At 41.4% G+C, this 19,592-nt stretch overlaps 1 protein-coding gene across 1 annotated transcript in view; it reads right to left on the bottom strand.

Moving 5' to 3' along the window:
* The window catches only part of LOC126481238 (solute carrier family 25 member 44), a 140,553-nt gene that overhangs the window by 49,891 nt on the left and 71,070 nt on the right, over positions 1–19,592 (bottom strand). The window contains exons 3-4 of the mRNA XM_050104852.1: positions 14,024–14,307; positions 8,886–9,072 (exon numbers count right to left, since the gene is read on the bottom strand). Coding sequence (XP_049960809.1) covers positions 8,886–9,072; positions 14,024–14,307 — 471 coding nt within the window. The remainder of the gene's footprint in view (positions 1–8,885; positions 9,073–14,023; positions 14,308–19,592) is intronic.

The raw sequence follows: 19,592 nt of genomic DNA, 5'->3' as shown, positions 1-19,592 counted from the left end.
CATTTGTTTTGGAGTGACCCTCGTACATGTCCTCAGCAAAGATGTGCAACCTTATCTTCCTCCTTCATTCGATGATCCACTAATTTACACAGCTCCAAGATGTCTTGAATGTAGGATGCTGTTGTTTCTCCTGGATGCTGTACCCTGCACTTTAATTCATCTTCAGCCTTGCACTTCTGTCGTGTGTTGCCGAAATACTGCAGTTCCACTTGGAATACTTCCTAGCTTGTGAACTTCTCCTCATTGTTCTCATACCATTGCTTGGCAGTGCCCTCCAAGTAGAAAAATATGTTAGCCAAACACATGGTGTCATCTCTTTTGTTAAATTTGGCTATATGCTCATATACCTTCAGCCACTTGTTTGTATCTTGGCCATCGTCACCAGAGAACCCGGAAGGATGTCTCATGTGGTGGCACACAGCTGCTGTCAGCGTGACGTCGTCCTCTCCTTCTGTCTCCGGTGGATTGCAATCTATTGAATATGGCTCGAACTTGGGTTTCTTGTCACATAAACGGCGGCTCCTTCGTGGCCTGATGGGAGCCACTGTGTCGTCGATAATGTGCAGTATCATAAGTTCCAATACTGAGTGTCTCCACCAGAATAATGTTGTGTAGAGGAAGGTGTAAGTAGATGAATGACTAACACAAACTTTACTTAACGAAGGTTTACACGGCACTTGCACATACAAGAGCGCAGAGCTAACTGCCTCCGGCCAGAACACGTATGGTATATATACAGCTACAGAATATTCCTGTACAATGATTCTTGCCATTTGTGGATACTTCTAGAATGTAATCGAACCAAAGACAGAAATTAAAATGTTTCAGTTCAGGTGAGTTTTGAACCATCACCCTCCGTGCAAAATCTAGTATCATAACCACTACACTATAGTGACTGCTCTACTTGGCTTCTTCTGCATTAATATTATTAAATGCATCCAATTATTTTTACAATTCATTTCTTTCTGGGACTTGATTCTGTAAACAGGCTCACCTATCTTTGTTTAATAGGTTGAATTTTATTAAAGAATGAAATGAGCTCATTTGTTGGCTGCACTATTCTTGAGAGAGCTGCTTCTTGATGAACAATTGCCAGTTACAGTCGTGATAACAGCATGGTCTGATGTGTTTGAAGTGTGAACGCATTATTAACATTTAATATTGTTGGTTTCCTGATGTATTTATCAGCTGTGGCCTCTAACGTTAAAGTTCATTGATTACAGAGTGATTTGAGATACCCTAAGATTCAAAAACATTGGTAAAGTCAATGATTTGACATTCCAAAAGATTATAGAGGTAAAAGCACTGACTGGTACCAATGTGTACTCAAATTGAGAGATTTCTCGAAGACTAGGCATCTCATAATCATTTGTATGTGTGTAAAGAAGAAAAATTATTTTGGAGAAGACATAGTCCCTCAAAGGAAGAATTGGTGTGGCAGAAGACCAGTATTTTCACCAAGATCTGAGCGCTCCTTGGAAAAGATACACAGTGAGAACCAATTTGCTTGCCAAAAGAAATTAAAATGAAACTAGAACACAGTGGCACTACTTCATCTGAAAGAACTGTAGGACACAAACTTTCACAAATGAACTACAAGGCTCACAGTACCTGCCCAAAAGCCTAAATTAACTGCTATGATGTCAAAACGTCCTGCATGGGCAAAGGAGGGCAAACCTAGAGATTTGGACTTCCGGAAATCGGGAAGTATCATTACATTGGGCAGTACTTGCCTTCATACAGTAGTGATGCATAAATTTTTGAGTTCGAGGCTAATCCTAAAGCAAATCTTTATAGTTTTTTCTTTTCGTTTCAGGTTTGGTTTAGTGACGAGTCAAAATTTGTAATTTTGGTAAATAAATCTCAGTATGCATAAAAAAGCCCTGGTGAAAAGTACTATCCCAACATATTGTGCAGATTGTAAAACATATCACTGAAGTCATTACATGGTCTGTCATCAGTGCCATAGGCACAAGACATCTGTACTTGGCTGAGGGAACAATGCAGAGGTTAAAGGGGCACCAAACCAGAAGACCATCCGTTACTTAACCCTTTGTGTGTCAATACAAGACTAGTCCCCAGAAGGGGAAGTATACAAAAGAGAAATCCCAACAGACTCGAATGTATCAATGAATTAAGAAAGCCAACAGACAGAATCAAGCAGAAACAAGACGGATAAAAGGGTGAAGGTGGGTAAGTTAACCCATTTAGAAAGCAGCTGGAGGCCCCCAGGACACATTATGCAACCAGAGACATGCTCTCTCCATGTGACCAGTGCTTCCACATTCTCTATTACCACAAGAAAACTAGCTACACAAACAAGATAAAATCTCAGGAAAGAGAATAAAGACTATGAGTCTGTCAACTAATGACAGATGTAAAAGAATAACAAGAATTAGAAAGGTTGGTAGAGCAGGAGCCAGACCGGACCATCAAGCAACGCCTCTCGGGGTCAGAGCAGGTGATGGGGCACCCCACCAATCCCTTAATCGGCCAACAAGGATAATGTATCATGCATCACAGAGAGGAATAAAAACCACTTCCACAGGTAAAATGTAAAACCAAACCAGTCACTTTGGCGTCAGCCGTTAGCACCAGAGGTAGCATGTCAGCAAGTTTAAGGTTTCGTCGTAAGGTGGCCAAATTAGAGCAATCCAAATGGACGAAGGCCACTGTGAGACACACATCACACTGACAGTATGGTGAATCCTCACACTGGAGGATGTGACCTTAGGTCACCAAAGTGTGGCCAATGTGAAGCTGACAGAGAACAGTAGATTCCCATCAAGAACCCTGGAGGAAAGACTGCCACAAGATCGTGGCCTCCTTTACACTTGGAGGAACAGAGGTACATCAATCTGCATTCCGAGCCTCCATCAAATGTCAGCTTAGAGTTGACAGAAGGTCAGATTTAAGTACCTCCATCTCCAAAGTTGGCATCCTAGTAGCTAACTTGGCTCACTGATCAGCATGTTCATTCCCTGGGACCGCAATGTGACCAGGAGTCCATACAAAGATGGTCCAGTGTTAGCGGAGGTCACACAGGATATCCCAGATAATCACAACGACCATGTGTCAAGAGTAGCACTGGTTACAGCCTGAAGACTACTCTAGGAATCACTGTCAATTAAGAACAACTTGCCAGTGCAAGAACGAAGGTAGCTGAGTACTCTAACAATGGTCACCAATTCTGCAGTGAATACACTGCATCCGTTCAGCAGGAAGTGTAGTTCATTGTATCTTGCAAACGTGTAGGCAAAACTGGGTTCATCCGTTGATCGCACAACCATTAGCATGTACTATGTCTGAGCCAGGAAATGCATCAAGGACGTTCAGGAAAAGACTGTGAGAAACCATAGGGTCTCCGAGTCTTTTGGTCCAAACAAGAAGTCAAGGTAGATCCAAGGACGGGGCACACATCATTGCGGCGCACATGGTTTCTCCCTGATAAATGGGGAAAAATGGAATTCAGATCACAGACACTATGCAAACTGTGATCACGATGTCAGACCTTGGCCTCTGTTGTGGGAGATAGATCTCCCTACCAGGAAAAAGGGTATAGTACATCAGATGCTGAGGGGAGCTGCAAACAAGTACAGCACAATTGAGTAACTGTTGTTGGCATCCGATCTGTAGTGGTGGGACCCCAGCCTCTGGGAATAGGCTGTTCACAGAGCTAGCTCAAAAGCCTCTTGTGGAAAGTCAGACCACACAGTGTTGTATCGGGTCCAGTGATCGCAATGCTGAGGGCAGAGCTGAACCATATGCCCGACCTCCATAATCAAGAAAAGACAGGATCAGGACTTTGTAAAGCTGTAGAAGGGTAGAGCGGTTTGAACTCCAGCTGGTGTTACTGAGGCAGCACAGTGTGTCCAGCACCTTTGCTTAAAGTGGCAAAGATGGGGAAGCCACAACAACTGGGCATAGAGGACCAGTCCCAAAAAGCAGTTAAGTCTCCACCCCATTAAGTAATTGGTCATTGAAGTAAAGTTATTGTTGTGGATTAACAGTACAATGTCTACATAAGTGCAAGAAACAAGTCCTGGGGGCTGAAAACTGAAAGCTGTGGGTGAGAGCCTTTCGAATGGCACCCTGCAGTCAGTGCTACCAAGAACCCCACTAGAGAAGCACCAACAACCCCACTAGAGAAGCACTAGTGAAAGCAAAAATTGTCGGCATACAAGAATGGTGATACTGAAGACCCCACAGCTGCTGCAATATCACTTATGGCCACTAGAAAGAGAGGGACACTCTTGGATATTGGGGAGTACTATGGGAAGCATCAACTTGAACCCAGAAAGTATGGCACAACAAGAAGTTCTGAACAAAAATCTGAAGAAGCCTCAGAGTCATCACTCATGAAAGGTGGCGAAGATGTGGTGTCTTAAGCCTCCTGCGGGTCGAAGTAGACAGCAATAACATGTTGATGTTGGACAAAAGCTGTCTGGATGGCAGACTCCAAGCAAACCAACTTATCAGCAGTGAAATGGCTTTGGCAAATACAACCCTGGGATGGAACCAGAAGGCCCTGAAGCTCAAAGAGCCAACACAACTGCCAGCTCACCATGGATTTGAGTAACTTACAGAGAACGTTGGTCAGATTAACTGGTCGATAGCTGCTCACCTGTAGGGTGTGCTTACAAAGTTTCAGTACCAGGAAGATGATGCTGTCTCACCATTGAAATGTATCTCACTCTTGCTCTAGATAGTACTGAAGGTGGTAAAGAGATGATGCTGGCAATCCACTGATAGGTGTTTAAGCATTTAGTTGTGGATGCGGTGTGGTTCTGGAGCTGTTATCAGCCTAAAGGGCTGGTGTACTGAAAAATTCCCACTCAATGAATGGAGTATTGTATGGCTCCAGGTGGCATTTAGTGAAAGACAAGTGCAATCGCTCATCACTCCACCCACTGTTGAGGACATGAGAGGCAGGATGACAGTTCTCAGATGAGTGGCTTGAGCGTAATGCAGAGTGAAATGTTCTGCAGCAGTATCTGGACCAGTGAAGACAACACCATCAAGCAAATACCAGGTACACCTGCAGGGGATTGGTATCTGTACATGCATCTGATCTTTATCCAAATCTGCCAACGAGGAGTACGTGGTCCAATAATTGAAACATACCATCCCACCATTCTTGCTTCCATCATTTTATTATGTGGCAGACCTGGCCACGGAGCCATTTAAAGGCAATGAGGTGCTCCACTGATTGATGTTGCTTATGGTGTTGGAAAGGCTGCCTGTGACATCTAACGGCCTCGATGGCTTCTGACGTCCACCAAGGTACTGTCTTCTGATGAGGGAATCCCAAAGAATAGGGGATCACTAAGTCGGCTGCCGATAAAATGGCTGCTGTTCCACTCTGGACATCCAGCGGCATTACCTCCATGTAGCGTGGACATTGTCAGGCAACGCATTGCCCTCAAAGATCAAGATGAAGGCCGCAGCAGCAATGCTGTAGTCCTTTGGCCCCTATGGACACGACGGACAAAACATACACCCTGTTGCTCCAAGTTGGCACGATGCTCGTCATCAGACTGTAGGAGAAGATCACAATGGAAAACAATGCCTTGAACCCTACTTAAGACTATTATTATGAACGTTAGTCACAGGAATGTCACCCAGCTTATCACAAGTGAGCAATGCCCTTGTCTGGGCAGGGAATGCTGTTTTAATCAGAACTGAGCCTATCTTCATTTTGGAGATGGCTGCAACTTCCCCATACTTGTCCTCTATAATCTCTAGAAAAATAAAGGCTTTGTGGCAAAAAGAATCCCCATCTGTCCTTGAACAAACCAGGTATTGGGGGAAGTATTTCTCGGCTTGTCGCTTAGCCCTACATTCCTCCCACAGTGTAGCCCAGGAAAGGAACATTCTGGGGTCATCTCTCTCTTTGTTTAATGCATTATTCCCTTCTGAAAAGAATTTTGGGGCCATATGAAAACTAGTGGGAGAAAGCTTCATCTGCTTCATTCCAAGCCATCCACTATTGTGCCACTCACTCCAAATGGGGGCTCTCCCCATGGGTGCCACCCAGCCTCAGCAACTGCTACGAGGCCAGTAAACTGTTGTTCGGAGTCCCCATGATTCAGTCACAATGGGCACATACTCTTTGGCATCCAGGGGGAGTTTGCAATTCAGAGGAGGGCATTAAACAGCCATGGGAGATGGGCAAATGGAAGCATTAGGTGGTTGTTCAGGGAACTAAGGATAACACGGTGAACATTTGGGGAATAAAAAGACTGGAAGAAATAATGGTGAGGGATGTAGGATAGTACTGCACAGTGAGAAAAATCTATCACACATTATATCATTGTGCAAGGGAGAAAGAAAAAAGAACAGATGTAAGGTTATGATGGGAGCAATGTGTGTGGTGAGGTGGGTTGATCTGAAGAAGAAATGTAGTAATTTGTTGCTTGGATAATGTTTAACTGCAATCTGGCCTTCAGGTGGTTTGTAGGGCAGAATTCACTACAGTCAAAGCAACCGCAGCTGGTGCTGTGAAAGTCACACATGACCACACTGGACATTGATCTCCACTAATCTGATAGCTCCATCCATATCTCTGTCCATAGCAAGCCCACTAACCACCATTACTTGCATTTTGACAGCTGTCAACCTTTCCACACCAAAAAAATAGCTCCCCATCAGCTTGGTCAACCTTGGACTGCATACTTGCAGTGATGAATTGACTTTCCCAGTAGGCTGAACATCTCACAAAGGGCTTCATGGAAAAGATACTTTCCCCAAAATGTAGCCTGAAAACCAACTTCCCACACCATATCTTCAATATCCTAAATCCTTGCACCACCCACAAGAACCAACTACAAAAGAGAGGGCCCTCATGATATAGTATCTCAGACCTAAGCAACTGAACCACGTCCTCTGCCAGGGCTACGACTATCTATGATAATGCCCAGAAATGAGGGAGATCCTACCCATTGTTCTTCCCACCCCTCCTAAAATGGTATTTTGCTACCCACCCAACCGACACATCATCTTGGTCGATCCCTATGCCACTCAGGAGTCATACCCTGTGGAAGACCCAGATGCAAGGGCACCCCATTTACCCACCCAACACATCCTATCATCATCCTGTTACGGGCTTATCCTATCCCATCACATGCAGGGCCACCTGTGAAAGCAGACATGTCATGTACCAGCTGTGCTGCAATTTCTGCACAGTATTTTATGTAAGCATGTTCACAGACCAGCTGCCATCCAGAATGAATGGCCACTATCAAATTTTGGCCAAAAACTGACTACCCAGTGGCACAGCACAAGATCGAGTTCAACGGCTGCTTCACAATCCATGCCATCTGGATCCTTCCCCACAGCACCAGCTTTTCTGAACTATGCAGATGGGAATTATCCTTGCAATATATCCTTCACTTCCATAATCCTCCTGACCTTAACCTCTGCTAACACCACAAGAGTCTTCTCTTTGTCTGTCCTGTCACCCCAATGCAACCGACAAATCCAAGTCATTGTCAGAGTACACCACAAGAACTCATTGCAAACTGCTACTACCTGCTACCTACATTACATCTGAAAGCAGTCTCAGTCTTCCCATCAACTCATACAGTTACTGTTCTCTCTTGAACCTGAAGGCTGTAAATGATCATTTTTTTTTACAATGTACCACGGTGGTGTGGAGACACTCAAAACAATGAGTTTTATATGGGACACTTGTTGTACTAAGTCAGTGAAGTACCGCAACTTGGCCTATAAAAACCACCTAAGCTACAGTATGTATCACCCTTTGTGCAAGGTTTTCAATATTCTCTTGGCAATCTACTCGTATGTTCAAATTAGTCACAGAGAAAAAAAGAAAACTCAATTTTTGTAGGAAATTTAATTTATTTTAATCTTGTACTGGAATTCATTTCACTAGAGGCTGTGGTTTTTGAATATTCAAGAAATAGTACAAAAGCGAACTTCAAACACACTCTCACCCCACATTTAGCCCCGAAACAGGTCGAATACTGAAAATAATTCATGTAGTTGCAACGTTTTGTACAGTGGTTTGAGGGAGTGCCATGAGCAACATACCAAAAATCCTGACCAGTGGGTCATTAAGCATGGGATGAGAGGGCATTTGACGGCCACTTGTGTGTTTCTTTTGAATAACTGAAAAACAATGGCCTCTAGCAAAAACATATCTTAGAGCAAAATTAAACTAAAATAAATTTCCTACAAAGGAGTTCCTATTCATTTTGCTCTAGAAATAATAGTTTGTGCATAGAGAAATGAGAATAGCAAAATTTGTTACTAAACATATGCACCACAACTTCGTGGTTTTTGTAGGCTGATTTGAGGTACTTTACTGACTTGATATAACACAAGTGTCCTGAACAATTTGTTCATCTTGACTTCATCTACACCACTATGGTACGACGTAAACTGTTATTGTTTACACCTTGTATATACCCTTCAATCAAATTTACCTTCCTGACTGATAAACATCTTCAGCTGACAGCTTCACTCTACCAGTTACACTGCAGCATTGGCAGTACAATTACCAGTAAGCACAAACATCCTCTCTGGAGAGTAGTGGAAGTTGAAAAGACCAGTTAATATTTCTTGTCCTATTTATGTTTACCACTCAGCACAGCATACTGAAAAACTAAGTACAGGTTTTTTCTCTGAACATGCAGAATACATATACACGGTTCCTCCTTCTGATGTAATTCATTATAAAAAGATCAACATAATAATAATCCTTTGACTGCCACTTATTTTCTGTACACTGACGCACATTTCAAAGGGCTTGATGACAATGAAAGCCATTTCTGTCACATGAGGTCAGTTCACCTTACAATGAAGACATTTACTACTGGGTGATCTAGCAAAGTCTTAGATAATTTTGTAATCATATAGCTTACCTTGATAGAAATGGTAGAATCCCCACCACATAGCACTATTTGGCACATAAGTAAATAGTGATGCAACATAGCCTCTATAGAATCCCTTGAAACCATCCTGTATGTACACTTGTCGTACTATATCAATGGTTACTTCAAGACGAGATCGGCCAGGTTTTAAAGAAATGCCCAATGGATTCAGAAGCATCTAGAGAAACAAATTTCATAATACATTAGTTTCAAAGTAGCTATACAAATAAATAAGAGTGACACAAGTAGGAAATATTTGCTATCTGCTATAGTTCCTGGTAACCTACCAGCTACTGATCTAACTGAATGGTGTTATCTGAATGTGAAAACCAAATAGATTTTAGAGTCACAGGAAAAAACAACTTTAAAAAATATGATATGCACAGCCAGCTGAACTAAAGAAGAAAAACATGATGGAACCTACAGTAAAAAACATAACAATAAGAATATAAATAACTCCTTACTAAATCAAATGGTTGGTTGGCTGACATGGGGTAAGGGCTCAAACAGCGAGGTCATCGGTCCCAATATATATTAGGGAAGGATGGGGAAGGAAGTCAGTTGTGCCCTTTCAAAGGAACCGGCCCGACATTTGCCTAAAGTGATTTAGGAAAATCATAGGAAACCTAAATCGGGGTGGCTGGACACAGGTTTGAACCGTTGTCATCCTGAATGCGAGTCCAGTGTGCTAACCACTGCACCACCTAGCTTGGTACTAAATATTTGCATTTCAAAGAATGAAGAGCAAATGGACAACGCTGTAGGAAAAAATACATAGCAGATGATGACACATTACGTTGCAGACAGGTACAATTATTACACACTTACACAAACCTTTCAGTCACAGGTTTCTTCAGAAAAAGAGAGAGAAAAACCACTCATTCACAGAAGCAAGCACACCTCACATACACAACCACCAACTCCAGCAACTTGGGCCAGAATCATTCGGGCCAAAGCTGCTGGAGTTGGTGGTAATGTGTGTGCGAGGTGTGATTGCTTGTGTGAATGAATAGTATGTGTTTCTCTTTTTCTGATGAAGGCTGTGGCTGAAAGCTTTATGTAAGCATCTTAATTGTGCCTGTCTGCAACATAATGTCTTTATCTTTACAATAAGTAGCAGTCTATCTTTTCCTACATTGTTGAAAATAAATCTGGACTGTTACATGATGGACACACTAAAAATTGCACACAAAATGAATAGTGCATCATCTAGTGACTGTGATAGTGGCAAGCAATAGCTCCTCACAACACATAAATTCATGTGGTAACAGACCAGAACATGTTGTCTGGTAGATTTTGGGGGGTGGGTCCAAACAGCGAGGTCATCCGCCCCACAATCCAAGGTGCCAGAAACTAAGTGAGGAATGACACCCAAGAGCACAGTCCAGTTGATGGGAGACGAAAATGGGCAATCAAAGAGGCAGAAAGAACGTCAGGCCAGCAGGAGGAGCAAAAAACAGGAAAAGGGGGTGGGGAGGGGGGGGGGCAGGGGGGGGGGGGAGGCAGGGTGCATCCTGCAGGTGCTATGAGCAACAGCACCTCCACGGACCCATACAGATTCCCACACCATTCCATGATTGTGTCAGGATGGAGATAACACCAGGGAAGAAGACAAGAAAAGGGGGGAACAAAAGTGCACAGAAGATCAGACAAAATGTAGTGAAAGGGGGTGGGGGAACCTGGCCAACATGGAGGCAATACCGAAAGGCCTTCAAAACCAATGCTAACCAAGGAAGTCCAATTCTGAAGGAAATTCAGATACTTAAATCTGGGAGATCAAACCACTTCTGCAAAGAAAACCCAGCACAGATGTAACCATGAGAGAGCCATCCACTAACACACATGACAAGGAGACGGGGAGGGTAAATTTAGTGTGAAGGCCAAAATGTAGGAAAAAATCTAACAGAATATGGATCACTGTGAGGTGGCCCCACAACTACAAAGAGATGTGGCTCATTATGGAGTAAAAAGTCAAGGGTCAACCTGGTATGGCTGATACAAAGATGGCAGATTCCCGCCGCAAGACGCAGAAGGAAGAATGTGGTTGGAGCCCCTTAATTGCGTGAAGTTTATTAGGCACGGGGGCCCAAGATTCAAGGACCCAACAGAGCTGACGAGCCACTATCCTTTCAAACAACTTGCTGGGAATGTTGGTCAGACTGATAAATCAATAACTATCGAGGGAAAACAGATCCTTTCCAGGCTTAAGGACAGGAACCACAATACTGCCCCTCAATTGAGAGGGGAAACGCCATGGAGCCAAATACCGTTAAACACCCAGAGGAGATATGTCATGTAGGATCGACGTTTTGAAGCACTTTGTTGTGGATGGAATTAGGGGCCAAGGGCTGAATTGTGGGAAAAGGAGATGGCCAGAAGCAGTTCCCACTCAGTAAAAGGTTAATTGTAGGATTCCAACTAATGAGGGGTAAAACATAAGAGAGCAGTTTTGGCCCCTGTTCCTGGAGGAGGAAGGTGGCTGGATAGGAGGCTGATGCCAGTATGTCAAGTATGAATGTTTGGGGCAGAAAAGAATGTGTCACAGACTCTTAGTCCACGGTGTAAGCACTTTTTGCATTGCATCTCATCAGTTGGAAGCTTAGTCTGTGAGGCATGTTTCTAGAATTCCATTGAAATACTACTACTGCTGCTGCTGCTGCTGCTGCAACAGCAGACTGTGTTCAAAATTTTGTTCTAGGAAACAGTTTTAACTTTTGATGCTCTTCCATTGCACCAAATAATCTGTTATGAGTAATATGTTTTATAGTTATGTAGAAAACGTCTTTTTACACACTGGACTCATTTTAGGATCAATACAAATAAAAATCTTCACATACATATTTTAGAGCATAGACCAGCAAGAAAAAAGAAGATGCACCAATTTTTGCAGTGAATTCTATGATGAAAACATCAGATCCATTCATCTTTCTGAATAAATAAAACGTGTGGCTATCCTTTTTTGCAACAATGTTTTATTGGCAGCTTATATGAAATAATATGCATTCAAACTGCTCCATCAATCTAAAGAATGTCCTACAATTATTGATCAATATTTTTAGACAAATTACAATTGTCAAAGTAACCTAAAGTAAATTTTGATCTAAACAAATATTTTTGAATATTCTAACAATTTTGTTACTCTAGTGTTTCTTTTGCAAAACTGATGTTTGGTACCAAATGAATTTTTTTTTTTTTTTTGTTAACTTGCTCAGTGTCTGTTAGGAAGCAGTCTTCTACAACAGCTAACCCACTGGAGGTATAACCTTCATTTTCAAGATTTCAACAGAAATAATTATCAGCATCACATGTATCCCAGTTGTGTCTACCAGCAGACAATATGCTTTTTCATTCCTCTTTTGGTATTTCTAAGTGATAATACATTCAATTACGAACAACCAAAAATAAGTCACACAAGGGTGGAAACAAAGTTCACTACACATTATTTAAAAAATGATTCAGAGACTGACATTAAAGTAATAAGTGTGAATAAGTAACTTTGAAACACTGACTTACTAATATCAGTTTCACAACATACTTCAACACAGTTCAGAAAGCAGAAACAAATTTTTTATCCTTGGAATGAACATTAACAATGCTACAACAAAATGGAATTCTATCATTGAAATTATTACGAGATGTTTTACTTATAAGCTAAAGATGCAAAATATACACAATGTAATTAAGAGTCTGCCAGAAAAATGTATACACTCTTTGTCAGTCTCTGTCAAGATATCAATATTGTTGTTCGATTTGAGCTACGAGTGTGTTGTAGTATGGTCTTTGACTAAACAGATGTTAGTACTTTCATCTCGGTATTGAGAAAACAAGATGGCTGCAGCATGCTTGACATTCAAATAACTAAAATGTACTGTGAAGTGGTTTTACAAGTTTGATAATCCCGTTGAAGTGCAACATCAGTGGAGGCGGGAATTTGAAACAGAACCACCAACCCACATAACAATTAAACACATCATTGACAAGTTTGAATTGTATAGAACAATTTGTGATAGTCAAAAATGAAGATCAGGAAGACAGTGTACAGCTGTAAGTCCTGCTTCGTCAGCTCTCATGTTGGAAATGTTTGTTAATTCTCCACAGAAGTCTGCTATGCAATGTGCATGTGAAGTAGGGTTTAGCAGTACAAGTGAACAAAGAATTCTGAAAGCTGGAAAGTGAAAAGTTTACATTCCACAATTGCTGCACATGATTAACGATGACGATCCTGATCACTGAATGCAATTTTGCAAATGATATCAATTTGTGACAAAGGTAGTGTGGTGCGACGAGGGACAATTTAAAATTAATGGAACCGTGAATCGGCATAGCAGTGTCTACTTGGCACCTGAAAATCCGCATGTTTATGTGGATAAAATGCTCAATCTACCAGGGGTTCATGTGTGTTGTGGACTATCATCCAGGGGCTTAGTAGAACCATTTTTCTTTGATGCTACTGTCACTGGAGAATTGTACCTGGAAATGTTACTCTCATCAATTTTGCCAGGTATACATGCACTTTATGGAGATGATGAAGAGGTCTTCTACCAACAGCACAAGGTGCCACCACACTACCACCTAGCCGTACGAGCTTTCCTGGATGATAATTTTCCGGGGCACTGGATTGGACGAAGAGGGCCCACTGAGTTCTCTCAACGGTCGCCAGATCTAACAGCTATGGACTTTTACTTGTGGGGAACTGAGAAAGATAATGTCAATCGACATAAGCCACACACACTGGAGGAACTTCGCCAGGAGATTACAGTGACATGTGCAGCAATCTCCACCGTAACATTGACTGATGTAGATGCTGTGACCGCTCATTGTTCTGTTATGTGTATAGCCGCCAATGGTGAACGCTTTGAACATTTAAAGTAACCATATGCTAAACTGAAGGTTTTACAACATGTGTGATCAATTATTAAATGTAAAATAAACACATAAGTGATACTTTTCATTCCTTAAAGTGTGTACACATTTTTTTTTTTCTGGCAGACTCTGTATAGCCAAAAAGTAAAACACTTAAAGGGGTACTGTGAAGTTAACAATGTTGATTATCTTTTCTCCCTACTGCTGCCCTAGAAACAGATGCAAATGCTACTCCAAAATTCTGAGAGAAGAAAGAATGTAGTTACCTCTTTCTTTGTGTTTCCACTCACAATACCCAGTACCATCAAGTGTTGACTAAGAACATCAAATGGAACTATGATTGTCTGCCCAACTAGTGATGCACAACCTCCCGCAACCAGGGCTTTAACACGAGAGTCCACTTCACAGCGGCTCAGAAAATGTCGCATTCCTTCATATGTTGATATGTAAAAAACACCAGACACAATCTGAAAGGAACTAACCCAGAAGCCCCTATACAGGCCTGCTATTCCTTCATGGCGATATATTTTAGTCCAAGCATCAAACAAACCTGAAAATAAGAGTACACACTATATATTTATTTATGTAAATATTATCCATTATTCTGAGACCCCATAATGTGTCATCAGTTCTACAAAGGATTTACACTTAAGCTCCTTGCAATATTTCATTACATTCCTGCAGAGAGGTGACACATACAATTTATCAGTTGATGAAAGTATAAACACTGTATTTTTACACTATTGCAAGTAGTGATTTTAGTCATAAAGTTCTTATGTGTAATACATGCATAAGGAAGCTTAGGGCTGCATGTAATGGATATCTTGTATTCTGTTGTCAAATGGAATCCATCAATTTATTATGAGAGTCTGACACATGGCCTATACAAACTGTTACATTAATTTGTGTAATTTAAAAATTTTTATGAGGCAAAGGCACATTCTGCATTCCTAGGGGTAATAAGAAATTTCAAATGTAGTTACAGTTATTTTGGAAAAGGAAGTTAATTTAAATCGAACATAATGATATGCAAAGTTTTAGTGTATTTATTGTCACTCATCCCTGAGAGACTGTGGCACCAATTGACTCATAATTCTGGGACAGCTAATCTCTTCTAGATTACCGGGACAGCAGCAAATACTTGAGTGTGCTAGTAAGACTCAGTTTCTTCAGAGCTGTGAAAGTGTTGTGAGCCAACTGTTCTGCTGGTTTACAACCTTAAATCCTGAATAGTGGAGCCTGCACTCCCCCACTGAGTGGAGGTCTTGAGATAGAGGATAGAAAAAGTTTTAATTAGCCTCTCAAAAAAAAAAATAGTTGAATAATTTTTTGTTAAATTCTGGGACATAACTGATGATTAAAACTTAACTTCAGGAGTAAAATGTTTAGAATTACCAACAAAAATATAAAAAATAAAGGTGACAAGCTACCCTAGCTTTCCAAACATTAGTTCCTTCCTTGAGGAGAAAAGGGGAGTAGGTCTGGGAGGGTTAAAAAGGAAAGACAGGTCATTCAGATCCCGGGATATGAGAGAATCATTTGCACTGACGACAAAGTTAGGTATAGGTGGGTCCCTTTCATACTGGTGTCAGAGGGACGGGACCTGTTGCACCTTTTTAACCTCATCCAACATATCTTCCTCTCTTCTTCCCCCCCCCCCCCCAAAGGAAGGAGCTAATAGTTTTCCATAAGCTAGAATAGTTTGTCACTTTTATATTTCTATTGGGAATACTATGCATTTGACTGAGTGAAGCACTGGCCAACTATCCTGGCTCATAATTTAGTTTTGATTAAATTTTCCTCTGATGGACATAATTTGTTTGTAGTTATATGTCTACACCCCCCCCCCCATGAACCATGGACCTTGCCGTTGGTGGGGAGGCTTGCGTGCCTCAGCGATACAGATAGCCGTACCGTAGGTGTAACCACAACGGAGGGGTATCTGTTGAGAGGCCAGACAAAAGTGTGGTTCCTGAAGAGGGGCAGCAGCCTTTTCAGTAGTTGCAAGGGCAACAGTCTGGATGATTGACTGATCTGGCCTTGTAACAATAACCAAAACGGCCTTGCTGTGCTGGTACTGCGAACGGCTGAAAGCAAGGGGAAACTACAGCCGTAATTTTTCCCGAGGGCATGCAGCTTTACTGTATGATTACATGATGATGGCGTCCTCTTGGGTAAAATATTCCGGAGGTAAAATAGTCCCCCATTCGGATCTCCGGGCGGGGACTACTCAAGAGGATGTTGTTATCAGGAGAAAGAAAACTGGCGTTCTACGGATCGGAGCGTGGAATGTCAGATCCCTTAATCGGGCAGGTAGGTTAGAAAATTTAAAAAGGGAAATGGATAGGTTGAAGTTAGATATAGTGGGAATTAGTGAAGTTCGGTGGCAGGAGGAACAAGACTTCTGGTCAGGTGACTACAGGGTTATAAACACAAAATCAAATAGGGGTAATGCAGGAGTAGATTTAATAATGAATAGGAAAATAGGAATGCGGGTAAGCTACTACAAACAGCATAGTGAACGCATTATTGTGGCCAAGATAGATACGAAGCCCACACCTACTACAGTAGTACAAGTTTATATGCCAACTAGCTCTGCAGATGACGAAGAAATTGAAGAAATGTATGATGAAATAAAAGAAATTATTCAGATTGTGAAGGGAGACGAAAATTTAATAGTGTTGGGTGACTGGAATTCGAGTGTAGGAAAAGGGAGAGAAGGAAACATAGTCGGTGAATATGGATTGGGGGACAGAAATGAAAGAGGAAGCCGCCTGGTAGAATTTTGCACAGAGCACAACATAATCATAACTAACACTTGGTTTAAGAATCATGAAAGAAGGTTGTATACATGGAAGAACCCTGGAGATACTAAAAGGTATCAGATAGATTATATAATGGTAAGACAGAGATTTAGGAACCAAGTTTTAAATTGTAAGACATTTCCAGGGGCAGATGTGGACTCTGACCACAATCTATTGGTTATGACCTGTAGATTAAAACTGAAGAAACTGCAAAAAGGTGGGAATTTAAGGAGATGGGACCTGGATAAACTAAAAGAACCAGAGATTGTACAGAGATTCAGGGAGAGCATAAGGGAGCAATTGACAGGAATGGGGGAAATAAATACAGTAGAAGAAGAATGGGTAGCTTTGAGGGATGAAGTAGTGAAGGCAGCAGAGGATCAAGTAGGTAAAAAGACGAGGGCTAGTAGAAATCCTTGGGTAACAGAAGAAATATTGAATTTAATTGATGAAAGGAGAAAATATAAAAATGCAGTAAGTGAAACAGGCAAAAAGGAATACAAACGTCTCAAAAATGAGATCGACAGGAAGTGCAAAATGGCTAAGCAGGGACGGCTAGAGGACAAATGTAAGGATGTAGAGGCCTATCTCACTAGGGGCAAGATAGATACCGCCTACAGGAAAATTAAAGAGACCTTTGGAGATAAGAGAACGACTTGTATGAATATCAAGAGCTCAGATGGAAACCCAGTTCTAAGCAAAGAAGGGAAAGCAGAAAGGTGGAAGGAGTATATAGAGGGTCTATACAAGGGCGATGTACTTGAGGACAATATTATGGAAATGGAAGAGGATGTAGATGAAGATGAAATGGGAGATACGATACTGCGTGAAGAGTTTGACAGAGCACTGAAAGACCTGAGTCGAAACAAGGCACCCGGAGTAGACAATATTCCATTGGAACTACTGACGGCCGTGGGAGAGCCAGTCCTGACAAAACTCTACCATCTGGTGAGCAAGATGTATGAAACAGGCAAAATACCCTCAGACTTCAAGAAGAATATAATAATTCCAATACCAAAGAAAGCAGGTGTTGACAGATGTGAAAATTACCGAACTATCAGCTTAATAAGTCACAGCTGCAAAATACTAACACGAATTCTTTACAGACGAATGGAAAAACTAGTAGAAGCCAACCTCGGGGAAGATCAGTTTGGATTCCGTAGAAACACTGGAACACGTGAGGCAATACTGACATTACGACTTATCTTAGAAGAAAGATTAAGGAAAGGCAAACCTACGTTTCTAGCATTTGTAGACTTAGAGAAAGCTTTTGACAATGTTGACTGGAATACTCTCTTTCAAATTCTAAAGGTGGCAGGGGTAAAATACAGGGAGCGAAAGGCTATTTACAATTTGTACAGAAACCAGATGGCAGTTATAAGAGTCGAGGGACATGAAAGGGAAGCAGTGGTTGGGAAGGGAGTAAGACAGGGTTGTAGCCTGTCCCCAATGTTGTTCAATCTGTATATTGAGCAAGCAGTGAAGGAAACAAAAGAAAAATTCGGAGTAGGTATTAAAATTCATGGAGAAGAAATAAAAACTTTGAGGTTCGCCGATGACATTGTAATTCTGTCAGAGACAGCAAAGGACTTGGAAGAGCAGTTGAATGGAATGGACAGTGTCTTGAAAGGAGGATATAAGATGAACATCAACAAAAGCAAAACGAGGATAATGGAATGTAGTCGAATTAAGTCGGGTGATGCAGAGGGAATTAGATTAGGAAATGAGGCACTTAAAGTAGTAAAGGAGTTTTGCTATTTGGGGAGCAAAATAACTGATGATGGTCGAAGTAGAGAGGATATAAAATGTAGGCTGGCAATGGCAAGGAAAGCGTTTCTGAAGAAGAGAAATTTGTTAACATCCAGTATTGATTTAAGTGTCAGGAAGTCATTTCTAAAAGTATTCGTATGGAGTGTAGCCATGTATGGATGTGAAACATGGACGATAAATAGTTTGGACAAGAAGAGAATAGAAGCTTTCGAAATGTGGTGCTACAGAAGAATGCTGAAGATTAGATGGGTAGATCACATAACTAATGAGGAAGTATTGAATAGGATTGGGGAGAAGAGAAGTTTGTGGCACAACTTGACCAGAAGAAGGGATCGGTTGGTAGGACATGTTCTGAGGCATCAAGGGATCACCAATTTAGTATTGTAGGGCAGCGTGGAGGGTAAAAATCGTAGGGGGAGACCAAGAGATGAATACACTAAGCAGATTCAGAAGGATGTAGGTTGCAGTAGGTACTGGGAGATGAAAAAGCTTGCACAGGATAGAGTAGCATGGAGAGCTGCATCAAACCAGTCTCAGGACTGAAGACCACAACAACAACATATGTCTACAGTCCCAATACACATTGAAATCCCAATGCCGCTGTAGAGCAGCATCTTGCTAGAGGACCCAAAACAAAATTGTAAAGCCCATCTCCACTCTACCACTGGGCTGTGCTATTCTGTTTCACCTTCTTTAGTGACATGCTACATCACTGGCGCACAGGAATTTCAGTTTATACCAGGACTACATAAATATACCTAAAAACAAACAAAAAATTAAGTACGCAATTTTTTCACTTTATAATTAAAACTTTTGACTACCCTTCATAGGAAAACATTAATTAAATTCCATATCTAGCTTAACTGACTACTATTGTGTAAGAAACTTATTTCACAGCTGTGACACCCGCAATAGATATTGAGATATCACAGCAGCTTAAATTGTTTCGATGTTGATCTGTAACAATCTCTCTCGGTTAAGAATCATTCACCAATCTGAAAAGTCTTCATCACATTTGAGGAATTTAATCCGACATCAGCTATAAAGCAAATGTTGCAACAAATCTGGGATTCACAAAGCAACTATTGTAAGCTGGATTATCTGACATCTGTACTAATCATGTGTTTCATGTTCAGCAGTCAACGCTGCTATTTTCTCCTTCCACCTCAAGTGCTTCCACTGAAAGTACTATGATCAATATTACAGGAGACGGCTAAGAATAGAAATGTGTGGTTTGAAAATAAGCGTGAAGATTACCACA

The sequence above is a fragment of the Schistocerca serialis genome, chromosome 5 (genome assembly GCF_023864345.2).
Source record: "Schistocerca serialis cubense isolate TAMUIC-IGC-003099 chromosome 5, iqSchSeri2.2, whole genome shotgun sequence".
In the NCBI taxonomy this organism is placed as follows: domain Eukaryota; kingdom Metazoa; phylum Arthropoda; class Insecta; order Orthoptera; family Acrididae; genus Schistocerca; species Schistocerca serialis.
The sequence above is the reverse complement of the archived record's forward strand: the minus strand, read 5'-3'. Positions and strand labels throughout refer to the sequence as shown.